Source organism: Haliotis rufescens, unplaced genomic scaffold (genome assembly GCF_023055435.1).
Source record: "Haliotis rufescens isolate VD_foot unplaced genomic scaffold, xgHalRufe1.0.p SCAF_46, whole genome shotgun sequence".
In the NCBI taxonomy this organism is placed as follows: domain Eukaryota; kingdom Metazoa; phylum Mollusca; class Gastropoda; order Lepetellida; family Haliotidae; genus Haliotis; species Haliotis rufescens.
This window is the reverse complement of record NW_025964179.1, coordinates 2,627,168-2,649,632: the sequence shown is the minus strand read 5'-3', so window position 1 is coordinate 2,649,632 and position 22,465 is coordinate 2,627,168. Positions and strand designations below refer to the sequence as shown.

General features: G+C 39.2%; 1 protein-coding gene across 1 annotated transcript; it reads left to right on the top strand.

Annotated features, from left to right (window-relative positions):
- The first annotated feature begins 11,881 nt into the window (after nt 1–11,881).
- On the top strand, nt 11,882–13,744 carry LOC124141644 (ankyrin repeat domain-containing protein 17-like). The gene has a single exon (XM_046509675.2). It carries the CDS (start codon nt 11,882–11,884, stop codon nt 13,742–13,744), a length of 1,863 nt encoding a protein of 620 aa, XP_046365631.2.
- Nucleotides 13,745–22,465: the final 8,721 nt, after the last annotated feature.

Below are 22,465 nucleotides of genomic sequence, written 5' to 3'. Positions count from 1 at the left end.
CCTATTTAATTTGTCGAATTGCAGCGCTTTGGTTAATTTTCACACGTTTTGCTTGTTTTTGTAAGGTCGACAATGCGACAATGCGACAGTACGACAACGCGACAATGTCCCTTCCATGATTCCGTAGTGATCCGTGCAAATAAAACTGAGTTATGAAATATGAAGTCTAACCCGCCAATTAAAAGATAAAATGTAAAAATGAGCTATTGCATGTATGACAAGCATTACCTGTAGGAACATATAGTTTATACTCGTCCATGTTTTTGACGGACAATATAATTTACATGCTCGGTAATAGTGAGGACGGGCATCATTGTGTATTTTCGTGCTCTGTTCAGGTGAACAACTGACTTGTCCTTGCATGTGTTTGTGACGGGTGCCACCTGTGTGGCAGAATACACTCACCTTTTCGCGAACACCCGTTGGATGGCCTGAACCGCTTCGGATTTCTATCCCACATCAGTCTGACACGCCGTGATATATATAGAATACTAAACTCGCTCCCGTGTAAAACCAATTTTATGAAACGAGTGAGTAGTTCTGATATACCACAACTATTCACGAGTTTCATAAAATCGATTTGACACGGGAGCAAGATTAGTATTTTAGTCATTACTTGCCATTTATAACGTTTTCAGAATGGTACTGTTCAGTGCTTATAGGCTGACACATACACGATCCATGGCAAAATAATTGAGTTTAACAGAATAATACTTCAAACACGTCTAAAGTTGAAACGTATGAATTTAATATAATACAACAGTCCACCTTTAGATTTCAGGCGTCAGTTCCACAAAATTATCGTAGCTAAGGTTATCGCAACTCACATACTTTAACTAAGACTAACGACTGTCGTTGCGCTTCAATACGATCGCCTTGTGGAAAGGGGCCTTGCACCTCAAAATTTACAATAACGTCACAATACCCGAAGACGTAATTTGTGGAATTTTTTTGCAAGATCCAACGGCTAAACAATGTCATGTGACGTCAGCCTAGGAACAAGGTTGCTGGGGTCATCGAGTGTGCATAAGCTCCTCTCAGTGATCTATCATCTCCACACGCAATGTCGTTGAATAAGCCAAGGGATGTTAAGTGCTTCAATATTTGTTCGTGAAACGTGTTCCGAGAGTACATAAGCACGCGTTCTGGTATTACACGATGTGTTATACAGCTGTATGTTTATTAAACGGGTGATCTCTTCACGGGCAAGTAATAAAACATAGTGATGTCATGTAATATGTAAAAGAAAGCATGTTCAATCATCCAATTGATTTGATTAGAATATACATGCATCAGTGTATTTTATTAACACCCAAAACCGTATCTGTTAAACACATATACACGCATGGTGCCTTGACTTACTACCAGCTTTAATAGGGCTTCCCGGAATAAAATAGTTCCCCCCAAGGCGAGGAACATCTGTTTGTTTACAAGGAATGTATTAAAAAAATATCCTCATTAGATGAGGTCTGTTAAGAACTTCCTCAGTTAGTCAATCACAATGGCAGAGCGTCGTAATACATTTACATCAAGAACAAGACGTCAAAATGGCCGACACGATAAACGTGACAGGAGATATTTCCGAAGGTGTTAATTAACCTGTGGCTACTGATCAATTGGCCGATCATTGAAAGGTGATTGTAAAAATGTTACAAATAGATACTAAGGTAAATTCATAGATTGTTGTAGATTGTCACTACGATAGTTTGGATGTTTGGGTTTTTTTTCTCTGGGATTGGTTGTAGGGAGGGTATCTTTGAACGGGCATGCAATCAAACTCTCTGACTTGTCACAGAGTATGCTTAGAAGCTAAGTTCAAAATTAAAGGGTCCAAATGATAAGAAACAACGCTTTTGTATGAATTCGTGCTCGGGAAGTCCCAGGGTTTTCCCCAGGAATGTGAAAGTAGTCAGTGTTTACGTCATTTCAAGAAATCAGTAACGTGACAAAACGTCCTATAGAGGTACCTGTGCATAGCGGAAGGATAAGTTATCTCAATAAACTTGGTAACATGGTTTGGTTTGAACTCTTGGAGCGTGTCTGAATTCCATTAACATGTTACATCTTGGCACGTGCCTGAATTCCATTAACATGTTACATATCCTAACACTGACTAATCAGCAAATCTCGCTGCACTGCGCGCTACAAATACTAGAGCAAGGCATCCCAGAAATACGAAACCTAATGCTTCCGAAAGAAAGCCTTGGGCAACACGTACGTCGGGGGACCAGCGCCATCTGATTGGCCGTTAACAGTTGTACAATGTGGAGCAAAAAGCATCGTTTTTCCGTCCATTTTACGCTTGAAAAACTCGACGCTTTTCCGGACACTTTCAGGACGCTCACCAATTAATCAGTTTTAATGATTTTTTAAGTCGTTTTTTTCCTTCCAATGACCATATACGGGAAAAACGACGTTTTCGTGTTTACAGTGTAATACGGAAAAAAGTTGAAGCGAATCAGTAACATTTCTAAAACCGTAAGGCTTTAATTTTTCAGAACATAGTGTTTGGAATAAAGACCAATTGGCCTTTGTGAAGTTCTACCTTGTTGAAGGTTGTTCGTCAGTTAGATGAAGAGTTGTATTGTTGGACAATGGTCACCTCCACAAAGATCATAATGGACCGACCATTTAAATTCAGTTATAATATCAGTGAAAGATCCAGGGCAGAGTATGTGCCAGTGGAGGGATAAAGATAGGTATTATTACCATCATTGAAGATGGATAAATCATTGTTTGAGATAAAATCTTCAAGAACTTTTCCCTTATTATTTGTATCAGTACTCCCCCATAGGGGATTACCGCTTAAATCTCCCGTGTGAGTAGGAAACGGGACTCGTCAGTAAACAGTACATTTCTCCACCTTGTACGTGCCTATCTATCCCTCTGTTGGCACCAAAGCAGACGGTCCGCCAGATGACATGGGGTCAATACATGACGTCGAACAGGTCTTCGTGCAAAACGTCAAGCCTCCCTCAGTCTGTTGCGTACCGTTTGATCTGATATTCTGCGTACCACATGTAATTGCGTGGTTGTAGACGTGGCTGTGGTAGTGCGGTCTCTGAGGTGTCGCAGCCGGATGTATCGATCTTGTGCTTGGGTTGTCACCCTTGGTCTTCCTGACCTTGGTCTGTCGTCAACTCTGTTGGTGTTGTTGTATCGGGGCCACAGTGCGGAGATTGTCTGTCTGGATACGCCAAAGTGTCTGGCTACTTCTTGCTGAGTTGCTCCAGCTTGTAATCTCCCAATGGCGTTGTTCCGTTGAGCTGCATTCAGTCTTGGCATTCTGTCACCGCCTCTACTGCCGTTATAAGGACTGTATGAACAGCCGTTGATGTGGATTTTTATACCCATTCAGCAGGGGGGCCTGCATGCCTAAATGCAGGATCCTGTGCTGCACGTTTTTTACAGGCGGTTGCTTTTGGATGAAGCTGTAAAATTGATCCCCAAACGCTACGTTTATGTGCTTTGCATGTGTTTTCGCGAATTATAGACACATCATCTTTCTGTTTGACTTATTTGGTTCTCATTTAATGTAATTATTTTAAATATTTGGCAAAAAGTGGTTTTACATCTATGTCAAGTTTCTTTTTTTTTAAGGGTATATATTAGACATTTTGAATAGATTGATTTTTAAATACTAAATGTTTGTGCGCGAAATAGTTTATGCACAGGGCATGACCAGCCAATTGCTATAATCGGGCCCATCCTACCGCCCTTCTAGGCAAAGTTAGGGTCGAAGTGGTGTTGGACTAAGAAGCACTATTGCCGGTGTCACGAAATATATTCGCCCCAGAATAAAATCTCCCCCCGGCGAATTTATACCGGTACAGTTCCGCCCCTCTCGAAATAAACTCTCCCCCACCCTACGAAATAAAATCTCCCCACAGAATATTTCCTTCCCCGGTCGTTTTATAAATACTTGTGTTTGGCTTGTGTTGGGTCCGACTTGGCCCGGACTGTCAAAATCCACTTTAAACACACAGATGTATCATCAAATGTGATTAAATCTATAGACAAGCCAAACACTTCTGATGGAGACGATGTTGTGAATGTGGAGTGAAAAGGGCTTCACTTTGAGCACTGTGTTTTCTTTAACAACCGCAATATGAGACAATAAAGTGGTATATAGGTAAATATAATACTAGTCGTTAGATATAAAGAATGTTTATTAACTTTAGAAGTTCTAGGACAGATATTAACACGTGTCGTGTCAGCCCTATGACATTCGCGATTGTCCATTTCCAGAAAACATCCTGTGTTGGTTTAACATGAATTAGTAAAGGTTAATTAGGGATGCCCAACACGTTAATTAATGAAGGACGAGTAGTCAAAACACTGTCATTTCCTGCCCAGGACATCAAACCCCTACACGCTCAGACTCCGTCGCCCTCATTCCCTTCCTCTACCGACAAAGGATCGCAGCCCACGGCAAATAGGCTGCCCAATTTGGTCGCCTTTTACGACCAGCAATGGTGTGCTGAGGACACATTCTAGTTTATCCCTCCCGAGTCCCCACGGGGATGTTGTTGCATTAAGTGTTCAAGATGTCGCCATCTGCCTTTCCGCTGACCTGTCCCTCTTTGGGACTCATGTGTGTGAGCACGGTACACATATTTGACAGTTATATCTTACAACAAAATTATACTATTAAATGCTGAAACGAATTCTGGATAAACCTTTTACATCTATCCTATTCTGCATACATTAAATAAAGTGTTTAATAGTGCTTTACGGATGAGGAAAGACCCTCTTTTCCGTTTTGCTTAAGTGTTGTTGTTTGTTGCTTTTAGTGTTTAAGAGGCCGTATCATTGGGTCTCATGTGTGTGATTTGGGTACACATACCTATTGTGACTTTTAGCCTGATCCCAAAGCAGTGTAGCTCCAAAATAAGGTTTATAAACTTTTGGTTCATATATATAATGCTGACGAATTCAGCGACTACATAGTAACAAACTGGGTGGATTATGAAGCCAGATTCCCTCTTTCGTTGTGGAACCATGACCAGACATTTGGCCCAAGGACCAACAACAACCTGGAGGGTTTCCACAATCGCCTCAATGCATCACTGAAACATCGTCATCCTAATCTCTACAGGTTCATCGAGATCATCAAGGAGATTGAGAAATCTGAGAAGACCAAGCTATCTCAGTTAGACCTAGGTGCAGCTCCACCAGCAAGAAAGCGTGTGTACAAGGAGATTGACAATCGACTTTCAAGACTGAAGGATCAGCTATCCCAGGGTGTCAAGACACCACACCAGTTCTTGGATGCTGTTGGCAAACTTCGGAAGATGGATTAAGGTTGTGTCAGTGTGACAACCTCGATGTGAACTGTGATGTGAACTGTGATATTAACTTTAAGTGAACTCTAAGTGGCGAATATGTTAAAACAATGGATTTAAGGGATGGATGAATTAAAATGTTGAATGAAATAAAGTAAAAGAGGGTATCAAGTATCTTGAGTCATTTCTTTTGTCTATAATAAGACAAGTCCATTTTCATTATAGGGGTTAATTACCTGATTAACATGTGCAACCAGGTATTACATTGTTGTTTTAAGGTGTCTCACAACTGGGCTGTCTAACTAATGGGAGGAGACCCCTCGGCCAGGTCGACCACGTGTGTCGTCACATGCAGAGGATCGTAAGATTGTCTTACGTCACCTCCGTAACCGATTTTTGACGGCTACATCAATCGGAAATGAACTGTTGAGGGGTAGACTGAGTGCGCAAACTGTTCAAAACCGTCTGAGAACTGCTCACCTTCAAGCACGACGGCCATGCTGCGGGCCGATTCTGACTCAATTACACAGACGTCAACGTCAATTGTGGGCACAGCGACACTTACGATGGACTCAAGGAATTGGAATCAAGTCGTCTCCAGTGATGAATCCCGATTTAATCTTCGATTTGCTGATGGTAGGGCGAGGGGGTGGAGGCGCCGTCATGAACGTTACGCCCAGTGTTGTGTACAGGAAGTTGACAGATTTCGAGGCGGAAGTGTCATGGTGTGGGGTGCTTTCTGGGGCAATGCTTACCGCGACCAGGTACTGGCACTAGAACTTCTGCTTTTTATGGCAGCACATGGACCCGGTTTGATCTTCCAACACGACAATGCCAGACCCTACACAGCAATTTTGACAAGGAATTTCCTTCAGAATGCGGGAGTCAAGGTCATGGACTGGCAGTCATGGTCTCCCGACCTCAATCCAATCGAACACGTCAGGGATGCTCTTGGCAGAAGTCTGCGCACTCTCCAGAACCAACCACAGAATTTGCAAGATCTCTGCACCATTTTGCAGCAACAATTGCGTCGTCTTCCCAATCATGTGTTCACAAGCATCACAAGGTCCATGCGGAGGCGTTGTGTGGCAGTTGGCAACGTACATGTTGGCCATACACGCTACTGAACTTGTGTGCCATCGGATTCTCGTGCCTTGGACTTATGATTTAAACTGTTGATGTTATTACCGAATACCGTAGGTGCTTGGAACAAATTATGGTTACCACCGTTAATTAAAATCCTTCTTTGGACATTAATGATTAAAAATTACCTTCTCTTGTATATCATATATGGGATTACTTTTAAAAATGTGAAGTTTTTAATTTGACTCAGTATGTAGATATATATATCAACAGGGGTATTATGAGTGAACTGACGGAGCATCAGGTTGACGCGGGAGTGATCAACAGCATGGCCCGCAATATGGCACACACAAGTGTTGATGCTGCATGCAATGAGAAACGGGACAAACCTTGGTTTCACAAAAAATGTAGAATCCAGCGGAAAAAGTTTTAAAAAGCTAAAAATAAAATTAGAAAATCAAATTCACCTCTAAATGGAGCTGATAACCGCCAAATGTCTAAGAATTATAAAAGGTGTATTGATAAACGGATTAAATGTTACAAAAATTCTATACATATCGCCTTACGGGAAAACAATATATAATCGCTCACCGAGAGAATTTTGGAAAATGTTTCATAGAAATGATAGCAATAAAACAGTAATTACACCAGATACAGATAGTTTTTACGCCTAACTTTACATTAGATACCACAGTTCTTAACACCGAAGAAATTAATTTGCAACTAAATATCTGAAGAGGAATAAAGCTACAGGGTAGGATTTTATAGAGAATGATTACTTTTAGATGCTATTGACACCCTAGTCCCATTTCTTACAAATTTCATTAATGTTATATTTACATCTGAACTTTTGCCAGATACATTGCTTACGGGGATTGTGAACCCAATCTATAAAGGGAAGGGCAACCGCTTAGACCCTAATTCATGAAGACTTATAACTATATCGAGTTGCTTCGGTAAACTTTTCACCCGAATATTAAATAACAGATATACTGAATTTGTTGATGATACTAACATTTTAAATCCTGCACAAGCAGTTTTTTAGAAAAGGGTTTTCAACTTGTGATAACAACTATGCAATGCGAGTGTTGATGCAAATGATGTAAATAACCATATTTATATTCGGGTTTTTATAGGTTTCACTAAAGCATTCAATAAAGTATGCAGAGTTGATCTATGGCATAAAATTAAAAAATCTTGAATGGAAGGGAGGTGTTTCACCCTGGTCAAGAATATGTACCACAACATAAAATCTAAAATTAGCATTATAACCAGCTCTCTGACGATTTCATTTGTCATGATGGTGTACGACAGGATGAAAACCTTTCATCTCTCCTATTTCCATATTCCTAAACATCTTGAACAATGAACGTAAAAGTGTTGACCTTGGAAATCTGATCGATACTAACGTAACTGTAGTTTGTAAAGCTCCTAATACTGCTCTATGCTGATGACACTGTTATGATAAGTGATAACCCTAAAGACCTACAAAAATCATTAAATCCGACTACTGTGCTCTATGGAAGTTAAATGTTAATCTAACGAAACAAAAGTTGTGATCTTTGGTGCCGAACCTGCAAACAAATCGAAATTATGTTTCACTATTGGCCCCGACCCTATTGATACTGAAGATGCATGAAACTACCTTGGCCTAAAACTACACAGGAATATACGATGTGTACAAGCAGTCAAATCTCTGTCAAAAAAAGCAACTAAAGCCATTTTCAGCCTTCTCATGAAGTCCCGAAATGTTACTTTGCCATTTGCTTACCTGTAATCTGTATTTGATGCAATCGTCGTCCCTATACTATTATATGGTGTCGAGATCTGGGGATACGAGAATGTAGCTATTATAGAAAGGGTTCATCTAAAATTTCATAAATTAGCCACTGTACTGAAAAAAACGCAACTCCAAACTTTATGTTAAATGGCGAATTTGGTTTATTAAAGTTTATAAACGAGTTAAATCGTGGAAGAAACAAATATGCTTTGAAAGACGTGGTCTTACATACCCTCTCAGGGGGACAATAATTTTACACTACTTTAACCCCCTTCGAGGATATAGCCACTAACAATCTCAGTTATTGATTTATTCAACCAATTATAAAATGCATCTATTTATTTACAAAACATTATAATCAAAATTTATGAATCAAGTCAATTTCCTTAAAAAAACAATAATTAAATGAGAACTAATAGTGTTAAAAAGATCCTTCATAGATTTAACCTTGAAATAGTCATCCCTTGTTATCCCTATGGCTGGCTTCAATGGTTCAACATATATATATATCTCAATTCCGTCAGAACTGGAAATCCATTGCCGAATCGAGCTCCAAAGGGTCGTATTACAAGTACCTGAAGAATCAACCTTCATTTGAGAAATATCTATTGCTCTCAAAATCAATATTTCTCCCTATATTAAAATTCAGAACTTCTTACCATAGATTCCCCGTTGAAACTGGTCGATGGTTGAATATTCCAAGGGAAGACCGCCAGTGTCCACTTTGTGATTTTATCCTTGTTGGAGATGAATTTCACTATTTATTCCGATGTGAAGCTTTTCACCTACAGCGATATAAACTCTTAAATAAGCAATATCTTCCAAACCTGTCCCAATTTTTTAAATTTATGCTTATCTACCTATAATGAAACTGTGACTTAACATGCATGACAGGTGGCATGTCGCTTGGGGCGTCAATCAGCAATCATTATTTACAAATGACGGACACCGTCACAAAGGATGGACAAGACAAGCTGTTACACTGACTTATATAATAGTCTTTCACACATAACTAATAGCTGTGTGACATTACCCGGCCTGGTGTGAGTCTTAGCTCTACATTGAAAATAATTGACTTTAAGGGTCTATATAATAAATAAAGGTATGACGCTACTATATACACCGAGCATTTACATGTACGATAAGACACAATATCGTGATTGTAAGATATATACAAGACTCTTTATAAATCACATACACGCTGAAACATCGTATTATACAATTTCAAGAATATGCCAATCCGATACATACATTATCAAGACAATGTTGAGATGTGTAAACATTTCAAAAGTAAATAGAAAACAAATTTTGACATCGATGTTCCGGCAAATGTTAATACACGTAACATTTGCCAGAATACGATTTGTTAAACGAAATGCTTGTAGAAAGACAGAAGCTTGATAATCCTATCCAAATAACGTTCTGATACACGTAAAGTCAGTCACAGGCATACACATCGCTCATGTCTATATTTTGATTCTCTTGATGTACTTGCACATTGCCATGCTACATTGCAGCTTCATGATAACTACAATACATAGAAATGGCTTTTCAAGAAAAGTCACGACATGATTCGAAATCACGAAATTGTAATAATTATATTTGCCTAACTCGTCTTGCGTGGATATCTGCGTAACGTAGCTGTGAGTCACAAAAATAGTATCACGTCAGTGTCTGGAAAACAAAATTAAGTTGACTTTTCATAAGTAAACCGATTAAACAGTTTACATTTTGATTTGCAACTATAAAGAGATGACATAAATTCAACTGATAGGTTATTCTGAAATAAGTGTGATTATGGATATACTTACAAACATTTGAAGATATATATTTTCGAAACATGTTACATGATTAAAACAAATGTCACAGAATGTTCAATGTCAAATGGTCAAAGTTCACAGGACAGTAGACGTCACACGCAGTGTGATCACTGGTATCTAATAACCTTTCACACTGTCACGTATGTATCGTAAGTCAGCGAGGAGAAGATCCTTATCCTTGGATCGAGGTTGTCCTAACAGTCTCTGTCTCGTGAGAGCAGCTAAGTGAAACCATCATCAGCTTGGCGATCAGCGAGTAGTGGACATAGTGAACGCTTGTTGGAGGCCATGGTTCAGTGATTTCGTGGCGTTTCCTTAAGAAATACGTCTGCAGTTATGAAGATTTCAGAAAAGTGAGGTTGCAGCTGTCGGCCATGCATTGCATATAACTCAGGCATGAGCGGTGACTTGAGGTCCGGTGAATACTCTGTACATGCGCAGTATATAGGCGATACATGTGTTGCAATCACGCTGAAGATGATGAAAGGTTTTGTACCTCGAGATTGCATTTCCGACACCTTCTTAGAATCTTCTGACGGTCCTTGGGAGGTGATGACAAAGTCCGAGTCTCACGGCAATTGTTAGTTCTTGATGAATGACTATAGTATTATTGTTACTGGTGCGTCAACGTTGGTACCTCACAAAGGACGAACAGGCCAAGCTGTGACACAAAATCATAAAATAGTCTTTCATTGTGGGACGTCAGTGCGCCAACTGTGTTTTACTTCAGTGATTTAACTTCAGTGATATAAATATATAACAAAAGAGCTGTATGACAATATGATTTTATAATATATAAATTTTTATAGATAACTCGACACATGTCATCAAGATCTAGTTTATTTAAAATTACTGGAATTTCATGAAAGTCGCCTGGCGTTCATAAATGACTACATCCAGCATATGCTAAAATCTGAGACGTAGAAAACTGGGCTATATTCTACCTTACAAATACCAAATATTTCTAGAGCTATTTTGTGTTGGCGGGTGGGGGTACGCACCTTTATTGTTGTCAACCGCATGTGTATGGTGTAAACCATGGTCTTTCTCATTGTAAAAAACGAGAGTAAACAAGCAATTCTAACGTCTCCGTCATCTTAAATTTCAAAACGACAAAATATCTCCGAAAACATGTTTACTCAAAGTAGAGCTTTTGAGCTATTCATCTTTTAAAACGGTGAAGCGAATGTAAGAAGTTGGAAGCGGTGTTGACTTTCAAGCTTCCATCTTTAAAAACTTAAGTTTGAAACATGAATTGACAAGTGTTACCCGGACCCAGATCTTTTCTTTTTTTTTAAACTGTTAAGCCAGATTTCCTCTTTTACGTTTAATAGTAAACGTGAAACATTTATTCGTGTGCCGTTATCAAAACACTGCCCCCCCAATTTGTCATAGTTTGTTTGTTGTTTAACGCCTCACTCAGCAATATTCGAGCTGTATGACGGCAGTCTGTAAATAATCGAGTATGGACCAGACAATCCAGTGATTGACATGAGCATCGATCCCGACATGCATCAACGAAGTCAGCGAGGCTGACCACCCGATCCCGTTTGTCGCCTCTTACGACAAGCAAAGTCACCTTTTACGGCAAGCATGGGATACTGACCTTTTCTACCCCGGACCTTCACGGGTCTTGTCATAGTTATTTAATCCAAAGTCCGTATACAAAAAATAACGTCGTTTTCGTATTTATAGTATCATGTCAAAGACCCTCGCTTTGTCGCAATTATCTGTCTTGCAACTTCAATCTCGTACCTTTCCAGATGTGTAGAGTAAAATATTGTGTTACAGCACCTTCGTTCTGCGACCGCCATAGAACCAATAGGACCCGAGACCTGTCAAGAGTGAAACTCATCTTGTCCCAAGGACGGGCGGACATTAACTGTAAAGAATGGATTGGAAGGACACCGGTGATGTTGGCTGCTGGTAAGGGACATAGAGAATTGGTTGAGCTACTCGCGAGAAAAAGAGCTAACGTGTCACTCGTCAATAGATTAGACAACAACATCCTACACTCTGCCTGTCTGGGAGGAGATGTGGAGGTTGTGATGTATGTCCTCTCACAGGACATTGTTAATAACAATGGTAGAGTATGGTGCGGGACAACACCGGTGATGCTGGCAGAAGAGAACGGACATAGAGTAGTGGTAGAGTTACTTGTGAATGAAGGAGCTGATGTGACACACGTTGATAAAAAGAGTCACAACCTCCTTCACTGTGCCAGTAGGGGAGGACATGTGGAGTTGGTGAAGTATGTCCTCTCACTGGGCATGCTGTCCATCAACAGTAGAGGATGGAAGAATTTCACACCAGTGTTGCTTGCAGCAGAGAAGGGACATAAAGAAGTGGTAGAGTTACTTGTAAGTAAAGGGGCTGATGTGTCGCTCGTATATGATGGTGGAAACAACATCCTTTGTTTGGCCAGTCGCGAAGGACATGAGGAGATGGTTAAATATGTCATGGACATGGTGTCCATTAACAGTAGATGTTGGAATAAGATGACACCAGTGATGCTGGCAGCAGAGAAGGGACATAAAGATGTGGTAGAGTTACTTGTAAGTAAAGGGGCTGATGTGTCACTCTCGGATAAAAGAGGTAACAACCTCCTTCACTTCGCTAGTCGGGGAGGACAGGTTGAGGTGGTGAAGTATGTCCTCTCACTGGGCAGGCTGTCCATAAACAGTAGAGGATGGAAGAAGATGACACCAGTGATGCTTGCAGCAGAGAAGGGACATAAAGAAGTGGTAGAAGTACTCGTAAGTAAAGGGGCTAATGTGTCGCTCGTATATGATGGTGGAAACAACATCCTTTGTTTGGCCAGTCGAAAAGGACATGAGGAGGTGGTTAAATATGTAATGGACATGGTGTCCATCAACAGTAGATGTTGGAATAAGATGACACCAGTGATGCTGGCAGCAGGGAAGGGACATAAAGAAGTTGTAGAGTTACTTGTAAGTAAAGGGGCTGATGTGTCACTCTCGGATAAAAGAGGTGACAACCTCCTTCACTTCGCCAGTCGGGAAGGACATGAGGAGGTGGTGAAGTTTGTCCTCTCACAAGACATGGTGTCCATCAACAGTAGAGGATGGAAGAAGATAACACCAGCGATGACGGCAGCAGAGAAAGGACATAAAGAAGTGGTAGAGTTACTTGTAAGTAAAGGGGCTGATGTGTCATTCTCGGATAAAAGAGGTAACAACCTCCTTCACTTGGCCAGTCAGGGAGGACAGGTTGAGGTGGTGAAGTATGTCCTCTCACTGGGCAGGCTGTCCATAAACAGTAGAGGATGGAAGAAGATGACACCAGTGATGCTTGCAGCAGCGAAGGGACATAAAGAAGTGGTAGAGGTACTCGTAAGTAAAGGAGCTAATGTGTCGCTCGTATATGATGGTGGAAACAACATCCTTTGTTTGGCCAGTCGAGAAGGACATGAGGAGGTGGTTAAATATGTCATGGACATGGTGTCCATCAACAGTAGATGTTGGAATAAGATGACACCAGTGATGCTGGCAGCAGAAAAGGGACATGAAGAAGTGGTAGAGTTACTTGTAAGTAAAGGGGCTGATTTGTCACTCTCGGATATAGGAGGTGACACCATCCTTCACTTCGCCTGTCGGGGAGGAAATGTGGAGGTGGTGAAGTTTGTCCTCTCACAGGATATGGTGAACATCAACGCCAGGAACAGCAAAAGACAAACAGCAGCCAATAAAGCGACGTCTCGAGGGCGAAGAGACATTATTGATCTTCTTGTGTCACATGGTGCTCAAATGTATTAGGTGACAGGTTTGTGCAGACAAGCATATTCTTACAGACATTGACATGTTGTATATATTCATGTTGTAAACACTTTTTGAATACATCCGTCCGTCCGTCCGTCCGTCCGTCCGTACGTCAACAATTTATTCAAACAAGTTCTTCTTCTGAACCACGAATTGGAAGTGGAACTAAGAGACAGATATCAATGATATTTAGTGGGCAACATCCCTAGCAGGTGGGGATTCAAAATTGTATAAATGGTGGGGCTGACCCCAAGGGGCTAAGGGGCGGGGCCAGGTAGGGGTAATTTGGCTATATTGCTTTAAGCGACTTCTTCTCTGGAACTAAGAGAAAGATATCAACCATATTTGGCTGGAATCATCTATATGTGGTGGGGATTCAAAATTGTACAAATGGTTGGGCTGACCCCTGAAAGGACTAAGGGGCGGGGCCAAATACGGGTAATTTGGCTATTTTGCTTTAAACGACTTCTTCTCTGGAACTAGGAGATATATATCAACCATATTAAGCATTCCTAGGTGGTGAGGATTTAAAAATTGTACAAAAGGTGGGGCTGACCCCCCAAAGGGCTGAAGTGTGGGGCCAGATAGGGGTAATTTGGCTATATTGCTTTAAATGACTTCTTGTTACCTCCGGGATGAAAGGCAGGGGTTCCCGCTAATACATCCAATAACTATTACAAGAATCACACAACAATCTCTGAAGTTTAAAGCTAGATTTTATAATTACAACAAAGATAAGTATATGAGTGAGTGAGTGAGTTAATATTTAAAGTCACATCGGCAATATTTCAGCCATATAGTGACTAAATCAAGTTATATATTAATACATTTAGACATTAAAATCTGTCGACAAAGGACAGTAAAAACACTAGACTATCACAGATGTAAATTTAAAACTAGCATATCATAATAAAATTCATAACAATTCAGAACAGTACACAATAAATATGGGCTATAGATCACCAATAACCAAAGGTAGGTCACCATACTAGGTACCATGGGGACTTACGATACTTCTGCTACCTACATGGTAACCCAGCAGGATTTACACCATCACTCTGATAGCAGCACTTGAGACTGTGCTACCGTCCTTGGATCCATCTGTAAAAATGGAACGGTGGGATTCATATTTAGTCCTTACCTGAATATATTCTTGCTGATATAGTAATTGATTTGTGTCTGATTTTTTAAATTGTGTAAGAGTAAAGTCCACCTCCGGTCTGATAAGTTGCCAAGGAGGGGAAGACAGAAGCCTGAAAGGAGAGTGAGTGAGTGAGTGAGTTAATATCTAAAGTCACATCGGCAATATTTCAGCCATATCGTGACTAAAGCGATTCATACATTAAGGAAACATTAATTTAGACTATATAAAAACCTGTCAGCAAAGGACAATAAGTGAGTGAGTGAGTAAAATTTATCGTCATATCGGCAGTATTTCATCCATATCGCTACAAAACAGTTATAATAATTACATTTTGATTTAATAAAAAGCTGTCAACGATGGACAGTAAGATAACTAGAATATCACAGTTTCAATTGTAAAACTAGTTGAGAACAGTAAAAACAATACATTTATAATCAACAACACAATATAAAAATGGGCTATAGATCACCAGCAACCAAAGTTAGGCCACCTTACTAGGGACCGAGTACATTACTTCTGCTACCTGCACGGCTCCCCAGCAGGATATAGCAAAGGACAATAAAATTACTAGAGTGAGTGAGTGAGTGAGTTAAGATTTAACGTCACATCGGCAGTATTTCAGCCATATCGTGGCGAGAAGTACATTAATAATACACATATTTAGACAATATATATAGCTGTCAACGATGGACAGTACAATAACTAGAATATCACAGAGTCTATTTAAAACTAGTTGAGAATATATAAAAGTCATAAGTATTAGTGAACAACACAATATCAAAATGGGCTAGAGATCGTCAGTAACTAAAGGGAGATCACCATACCAGGGACCATGGGGACTTACAGTGCCTTTGCTTCCTGCATGGACACTGGCTGGATTTATATCATCCCTTCAGTCACCGGCGATATTTTACTAGTTAAGCCAAATATTAAAATGACAAAAATTCTATGTATTAAAATTCGGGCATGCATATAAACACTTCGAATGATGGGGGACTTACTTACCCTCTTAGGGGGACAATAATTTTACACTTCTTCAACCCCCCTCGAGGGTACAGCCACTAACAGTCTAAGTTATTAATAAGCACTACAGATATATAAAATAACACATTATGTTCATCAAAATTTATGAATTAAGTCTATTTCTTTTAAAAAACACAATATTGAAGGAGAATTGACATGACTAAAAAGGTCCTTGGCTGTTTTTACACTATAATATTTATCCCTTGTGATGGAAAAATCAATACAGTCAAGCAAAACATGCTTGACTGTGATTCTTTCATCACAAGGGATACAAAACGGAGGATCCTCGCCTTTTAACAAATACTCATGGGTATATCTTGAATGGCCAATACGACATCGTCGCAAAATGACCTCTTCAAATCTGGACTGACAGCCCAAGTAGGTGTAACCGATATTTGGTTTAATTTCATGTAATTTATTGATACCTACTTGGGCGTCCCACTTCTTTTGCATTAAATCTCCGATGTAAGATCTAATCAGGGGTTTAAAATCAGTGTATGGGATCAGAAGTGGTGTCACAGATTTGTTGAGTGCTGCTTTTGCAGCAGCATCAGCCATTGTGTTACCAGTGATACCAACATGGCTTGGTAACCAACAAAAGACGATGTCATATTGGCCAGTAGCAAGATTATTAAATAATTCAACAATTTCTAATAAAAGTGGATGATGACATGCATTATTTTGAATGGCCTGAAGACACGAGAGAGAGTCAGAAAAGATGATAAATTCTTTATATTTAGATTGGTGATTAATGTATTCTAGGGCTGTTAGAATAGCTTTGGATTCTGCTGTAAAAATGGAAATTTTGATTAAAAGTGGATGTTTGCATGATATATTTTTAATCGCCTGAAGGCACGATAGATAATCTGAAAAAATAATTAATTGTTAATGTTAAGATTGGTTTTTGATATATTTTAGTGCTGTAAAAATGGCGTTTGCTTCTGCTGTAAAGATCGAACTGTTATCTGGTAATCGCAAAGATATTGTCCTGGATCTAATGACAGTGGCACTAGCAACAGCACCACCATCCTTGGAACCATCAGTAAATATAGATTTATAAGCGTCACAATAGTTTCTTAATTGATTGTATTCTTGTTGGTAAATAAGTTGATTTGTGTCTGATTTCTTTAATTTGGTTAAGGTGAGGTCTACCTCTGGCCTTACCATTTGCCAAGGAGGTGATGAAAACAGTTGAGAGGGAGCAATATCGTGCAATTTCATATTAGAGGCAAACATGGCAGACTGGATTCTTATTCCGAGCGGTGGAACGAGAGATGATTTTTTATTGTAAATATCTTGGTAAAGAGGATTAAAGACGCAATTAAAAGCTGGATTTGACTGATTGGAATATAATTTAGTGACATATTGTAAAGATAATTTCAGACGGCGTTGTTTAAGAGAAGGTTCATCTGCTTCTACATACAGACCGTGAATTGGAGACGTTCTAAAGGCTCCAAGGCAAAGCCTCAGGCCCTGATGATGGATAGTATCTAGTTTTTTTAAGTTACTTTTGCAGGCTCCACCATAGGCGATGGAGCCGTAATCAAGTTTTGAACGGATCAGGGACCTGTACAAGTGCAAGAGTGTTGTCTGATCCCCTCCCCACTTGGAATTAGAAACGACTTCAACAAATCAAGTGCCTTCAGGCATTTACCTTTAAGGTATTTAATGTGTGGTAAAAAAGTTAAATGGCTATCGGAAATAAGTCCCAAGAACTTGGCCTCCTTCACAACTTTGATAGGGGTACCATTTAAGTACAGTTCAGGGTCCTTATGCGGCTTATATTTTCTGCAAAAATGTATACAATTAGTTTTGGATGTAGAAAATTTAAACCCGTTTTCGAGGGACCATTTATGAATTTTATTCAGACAGATTTGTAACTGCCTCTCTATTGTATGCATATTTTTTCCACGGCAAGAAACATTAAAGTCATCCACGAAAAGTGATCCATCAACTGAGTCACTTAAAACCTTTGAAAGACTATTTACTTTTATACTAAATAGAGTGACAGACAAAATACTTCCTTGTGGGACACCCTGATCCTGATTATAATGGTCAGACAGGGTTGTACCCACTCGGACTTGAAATTGCCTGTCTGTTAAAAACTGAGCTATAAAATGAGGTAAACGACCTCTCAAGCCAAAATCAGTAAATCCCTTAAAATGCCATGCTTCCAGGTAGTATCGTATGCCTTCTCAAGATCAAAGAAAATTGATACTACGTGTTGTTCATTAACAATAGCATTTTTAACAAAGGATTCTAACCGTACTAAATGATCAATAGTACTTCTATTTTTCTGGAAACCACACTGAATATTTGTGAGAAGGTTATTGGTTTCCAGATACCAAACTAATCTATTATTCACCATTCGTTCCATGGTTTTGCAAACACAACTGGTTAACGATATAGGGCGATAATTTGAGGGATCTGTATGATCCCGGCCAGGTTTTGAGATGGGGACTACAATGGCATTAGGCCACGAAGGAGGAAAATTCTCTGAAGTCCATATTTGGTCAAAGATATTTAAAAGTGTCTCAAGACATGATTCAGGCAAATGCTTCAGTAACTGATTATGGATATTATCATCACCCGCTGCAGTATCATGAGCTTGCTCAAGAGCGGTATGTAGCTCATGCAATGAAAATACTTCATTGTAATCTCCACCATTATTAGAATCAAAATTAACTTTTTTTCTTTTCCTGTTGTTTCTGATATTTCTGAAACTCAGGGACATAATTTGTTGATGAAGAATTTTTGGCAATAGTTTCGACAAGTTTATTTGCAATATCTAATTTATCAGTTATTAATCTGTAACCTTCTTTTAGATGGTGTACAGAAGATTTTGAACCTTTGCCTTTTATTCTTTGAACCATGTTCCACACCTTGGATATGGGTGTACGTGAATTAAGTTTGGAGACATAGTTCCTCCAAGATTGACGCTTATTTTGTTTATAAGCACGTTGTGCCTTGGCATTAGTAATTTTAACAGTATTCAAGTTGTGAACTGTAGAATGTCGGCGAAGATATTTTTCCGCTTTCTTCCTACACTTTCTTGCTTGTTTGCAATCATAGTTAAACCATGGTTTACGAATATGAGGATTTACAGAGGACTTAGGAATTGTTTTGTCAGCAATATCATTGAGTTGATACGAAAATAACTGGATGGGATCAGGTACATGTATGAAGTTGTCAGGTTGTAATATATCAACACATAAACTTTCATACAAGGACCAGTTGGCCTTGCTAAAATTCCACCGTGATGAAGTTGGGTCATCATCCGGTGTTACAGTTTTTAAGACAGTAGGGAAGTGATCACTTCCACATAGGTCGTCATGCACAGACCATATCAAATTCATTGTAAATGTTTGAATCCGTGAGGGACAGATGAAGGGCAGAATGGGTTCCAGTAGCAGGATGTACACTACTGCCTAGAAGTTCATTCCCCTTACACACAGTGGCAACGCGTTACGCAACCAGTGTGCATCGGGTTGGTCACGCGTGTGATACCCGTGTGCAACGCGTTGCACACGGGTGTGCACCCCGTCCGTCACTCGTGTGCAACGCGTGACACACTCATTAGAGGGGGAACAAACTTTTGACCAAAGGAGGACCCGTCTCAAGCTGAACCTGGAGGTGGTAACAAGGAGAGAAAATTTTGTTATCCTGACGAAAAATGATAATACACATGTATTTGCTAATGTCTCCTTTCTTTATGTGATTTTGTGGGAATAACACCAATACTGTTGTGTTTAAATAGATCTGTCTTGTTTTATACGACCATTGCTTCTAAATCCGATGGTGTTAAGAGAATACATGGTCCTGGAACATGTTATTGCAATTGAAATGCTTTTATTGTGATTTGACAATAACCGTCTGTAGTACGACTTTCAGTGATAATATGTATGAGGTTTGGCGGCGCATTGTTTTTATTGGACCCTAATTACTTTATGATGACTTGGACTCTTTACCTCAGCTCCATAGCCGTGAGGCTGGAAAAGAGCAGCATATAATTAATGAGGGTGGGTTATATCATTGAGGATACACTTGAGGGAGAGAATACTAATTACCGTACTACAGGAAGAGACCTGTAGACGTAAGCGCGGGGTTGTGTTTTAGCTGGCCGTTCGATAATGGCCGCCAGAAGAAGTAAACAGTGAGCTTTGACTGCGTCATCTAAAATAAATAATAAGATACAGCAGTGTTATTTTCACGGGTCTGTTGAATAAACTCGCAGCGCTACGGTCAATGCATCTTCTACTTGATCCTTGATACATCATTTTGGCATTCACAATATATAGTATTTCAACGTACAAAGGAGCACTGATCTAAAGCAATTCCGCGGGAGTAGTTGTTACCTGTGCATTACTGTATATTCCCAGTGAGTACCCGAATGATATAGCAGAAATCTAGACTTGTTCGCGACCTGTGCTCGCCATTCGTAAGAGCATTTTTATTGAAAGTAGAAGGACGTATGGTCACACTGATCAACAAAAATGAAATACAGTTTTGGAAATGTAGGTATATTTGTGGGGAGCATCGGTAATGGTGATGCAGTTTTCGTAAGTCACTTGCTTGATAATTGTGCAATCTTTGTGTACACTATTTTGACTTGCAACACAAAGTAAATATTTCATCTGAACATTGCTTATTTTACCGTGTGTATATGTTTACATTCAAATATGTCCATTTTATTAATATGATAACGAATTCCAAATATTTGTTTATGTTTAATATCATCACCAAGTACAGTTCTATATTGTTTGGCTTCTTTTCTTAGCATAATTAATATATTGTGATGTGTTTAAGCTCTTTTGATCGTCTTTATCATTTTTAGTCAGTCGGTTAAATAAATGAATGGATTATTCAGTCAATTTGTAAAATGACTGAAATATTTAGATATTTAATAAATTGCCTGAGTGAATCATATTTTACACATTGACTGTAACATATACACGCTTACAAAAGAAAATACTTGTGAAAACAACGTCTATCGCGCATCGAAAAACTTCCCAACCAAACGAAAAGGAACAAGAATGATTCTGTTCAAAGCTGCAGCGAATGAATGAAAACAAAATGCAAATATCATTATTAAAACCTACCAAAGTTATAATGTATCCGGGAATATCAACATAAAGGAACAATATCCATTGCGTCTGCAGCTGTACAAAAATACTTATTCGATGTCAAATGTCTATGTGAGAATCAAATACTTTAATAATAATTATTTGGAAACAATATTTGGAATATATATGAAATATATTAAAATATTGAAATATATCGTTTTTAAACGTTATTTAAATGTATCGAATATTATTACTCGTGTTTGTTTCTTAACTGATCACTTAGTTTGTTTCAATTGTTTCACATAGGTGTCAAGTTAGCTGAGAAAGCCCACGTGACAACTATTTTTATAATGTCCACGGTTCTTAAAAACATACATTGAGTTAGATAACAATGAACAACCAGTCAGTGTATTATCGGTTACCCTTTGAACAAAGTATGTTGTTTTTACATCTGTACTTCACGCCATGATATGAGTGTATTCCCTAGGTTTAGTAAACCTACCTTCACATGTAAACACTTACTTTTGACATATCCACTGTGCAAGATAACAGTAATTAATCAATCAACGTGTTTCCTGTTGATCCTCTGATGTCTGGGAATGATCAGTTGATTTACAAAAAAAAGTAAAGCAACTGACCATACATCTCTTGCTGGGCTGCCACGTGCATATCACATAACTCACATTCCACCTCACTTCAAACCTGGATTTAGATTGAATAATTACCCCAGGTACAAGACAGACCAAATTTGAACCTTTATAATCTGAGTGGTGCTACAACTAAGTATACATGTTATAAATTCATGAACTGAGCTGCAAGTGAATTACGACAAATACACATGTGTAGGGTTATACCAGAAAATGTGGATGACAACAAGGGAGTAGTAATTGTATCATCCACGCAATCCGCAATCCGCAATCCGCAAATGCTTTCACTCAGGGATACTTTTTTATTATTAAACTGTAACCATCAGGGGTATTTCCAAATAACGACATCCGATGAGCTCTCGCCGTTATTTGTCTGTTTGTTTAGGCTGAAGAAATTAATTACCATGCGCCCTTTGTTGAAATCTTCATAGATCACGGGTAACCAATCAGTTTTCAAAAATGCGTAAGCTTATTTAGCTGTCCTTGCAGACTCGTAGCCCAGTCTCTTGTCACGCTCGGTTGCGTTAACGAGCAAATTGACTCTCGGCAGCTAGAAAGCCCAAGCGGAAATCCAAAGGTCGTATTACCTGAAGAATCAACCTTCATTTGAGAAATATCTACTGCTCTCAAAATTAAAGTCAGAACTTTCTAACCAAGGATTACCAGTTGAAACTGGTCGATGGCTGAACATTCCCAGGGAAGACAGCCAGTGTCCACTCTGTGAATCTTTCGCTGTGGGAGATGAATTGCATTATTTATTCCAATGTGAAGCTTTTCACCAACGGCGATATGAACTCTTAAATAAGCAATATCTTAAGTTTCCAAACATTTAAGAAAATTA

Excerpts from the sequence above, each read along its gene's own strand:
- LOC124141644 (XM_046509675.2), top strand. The coding sequence starts at position 11,882 with ATGTTGGCTGCTGGTAAGGGACATAGAGAATTGGTTGAGCTACTCGCG.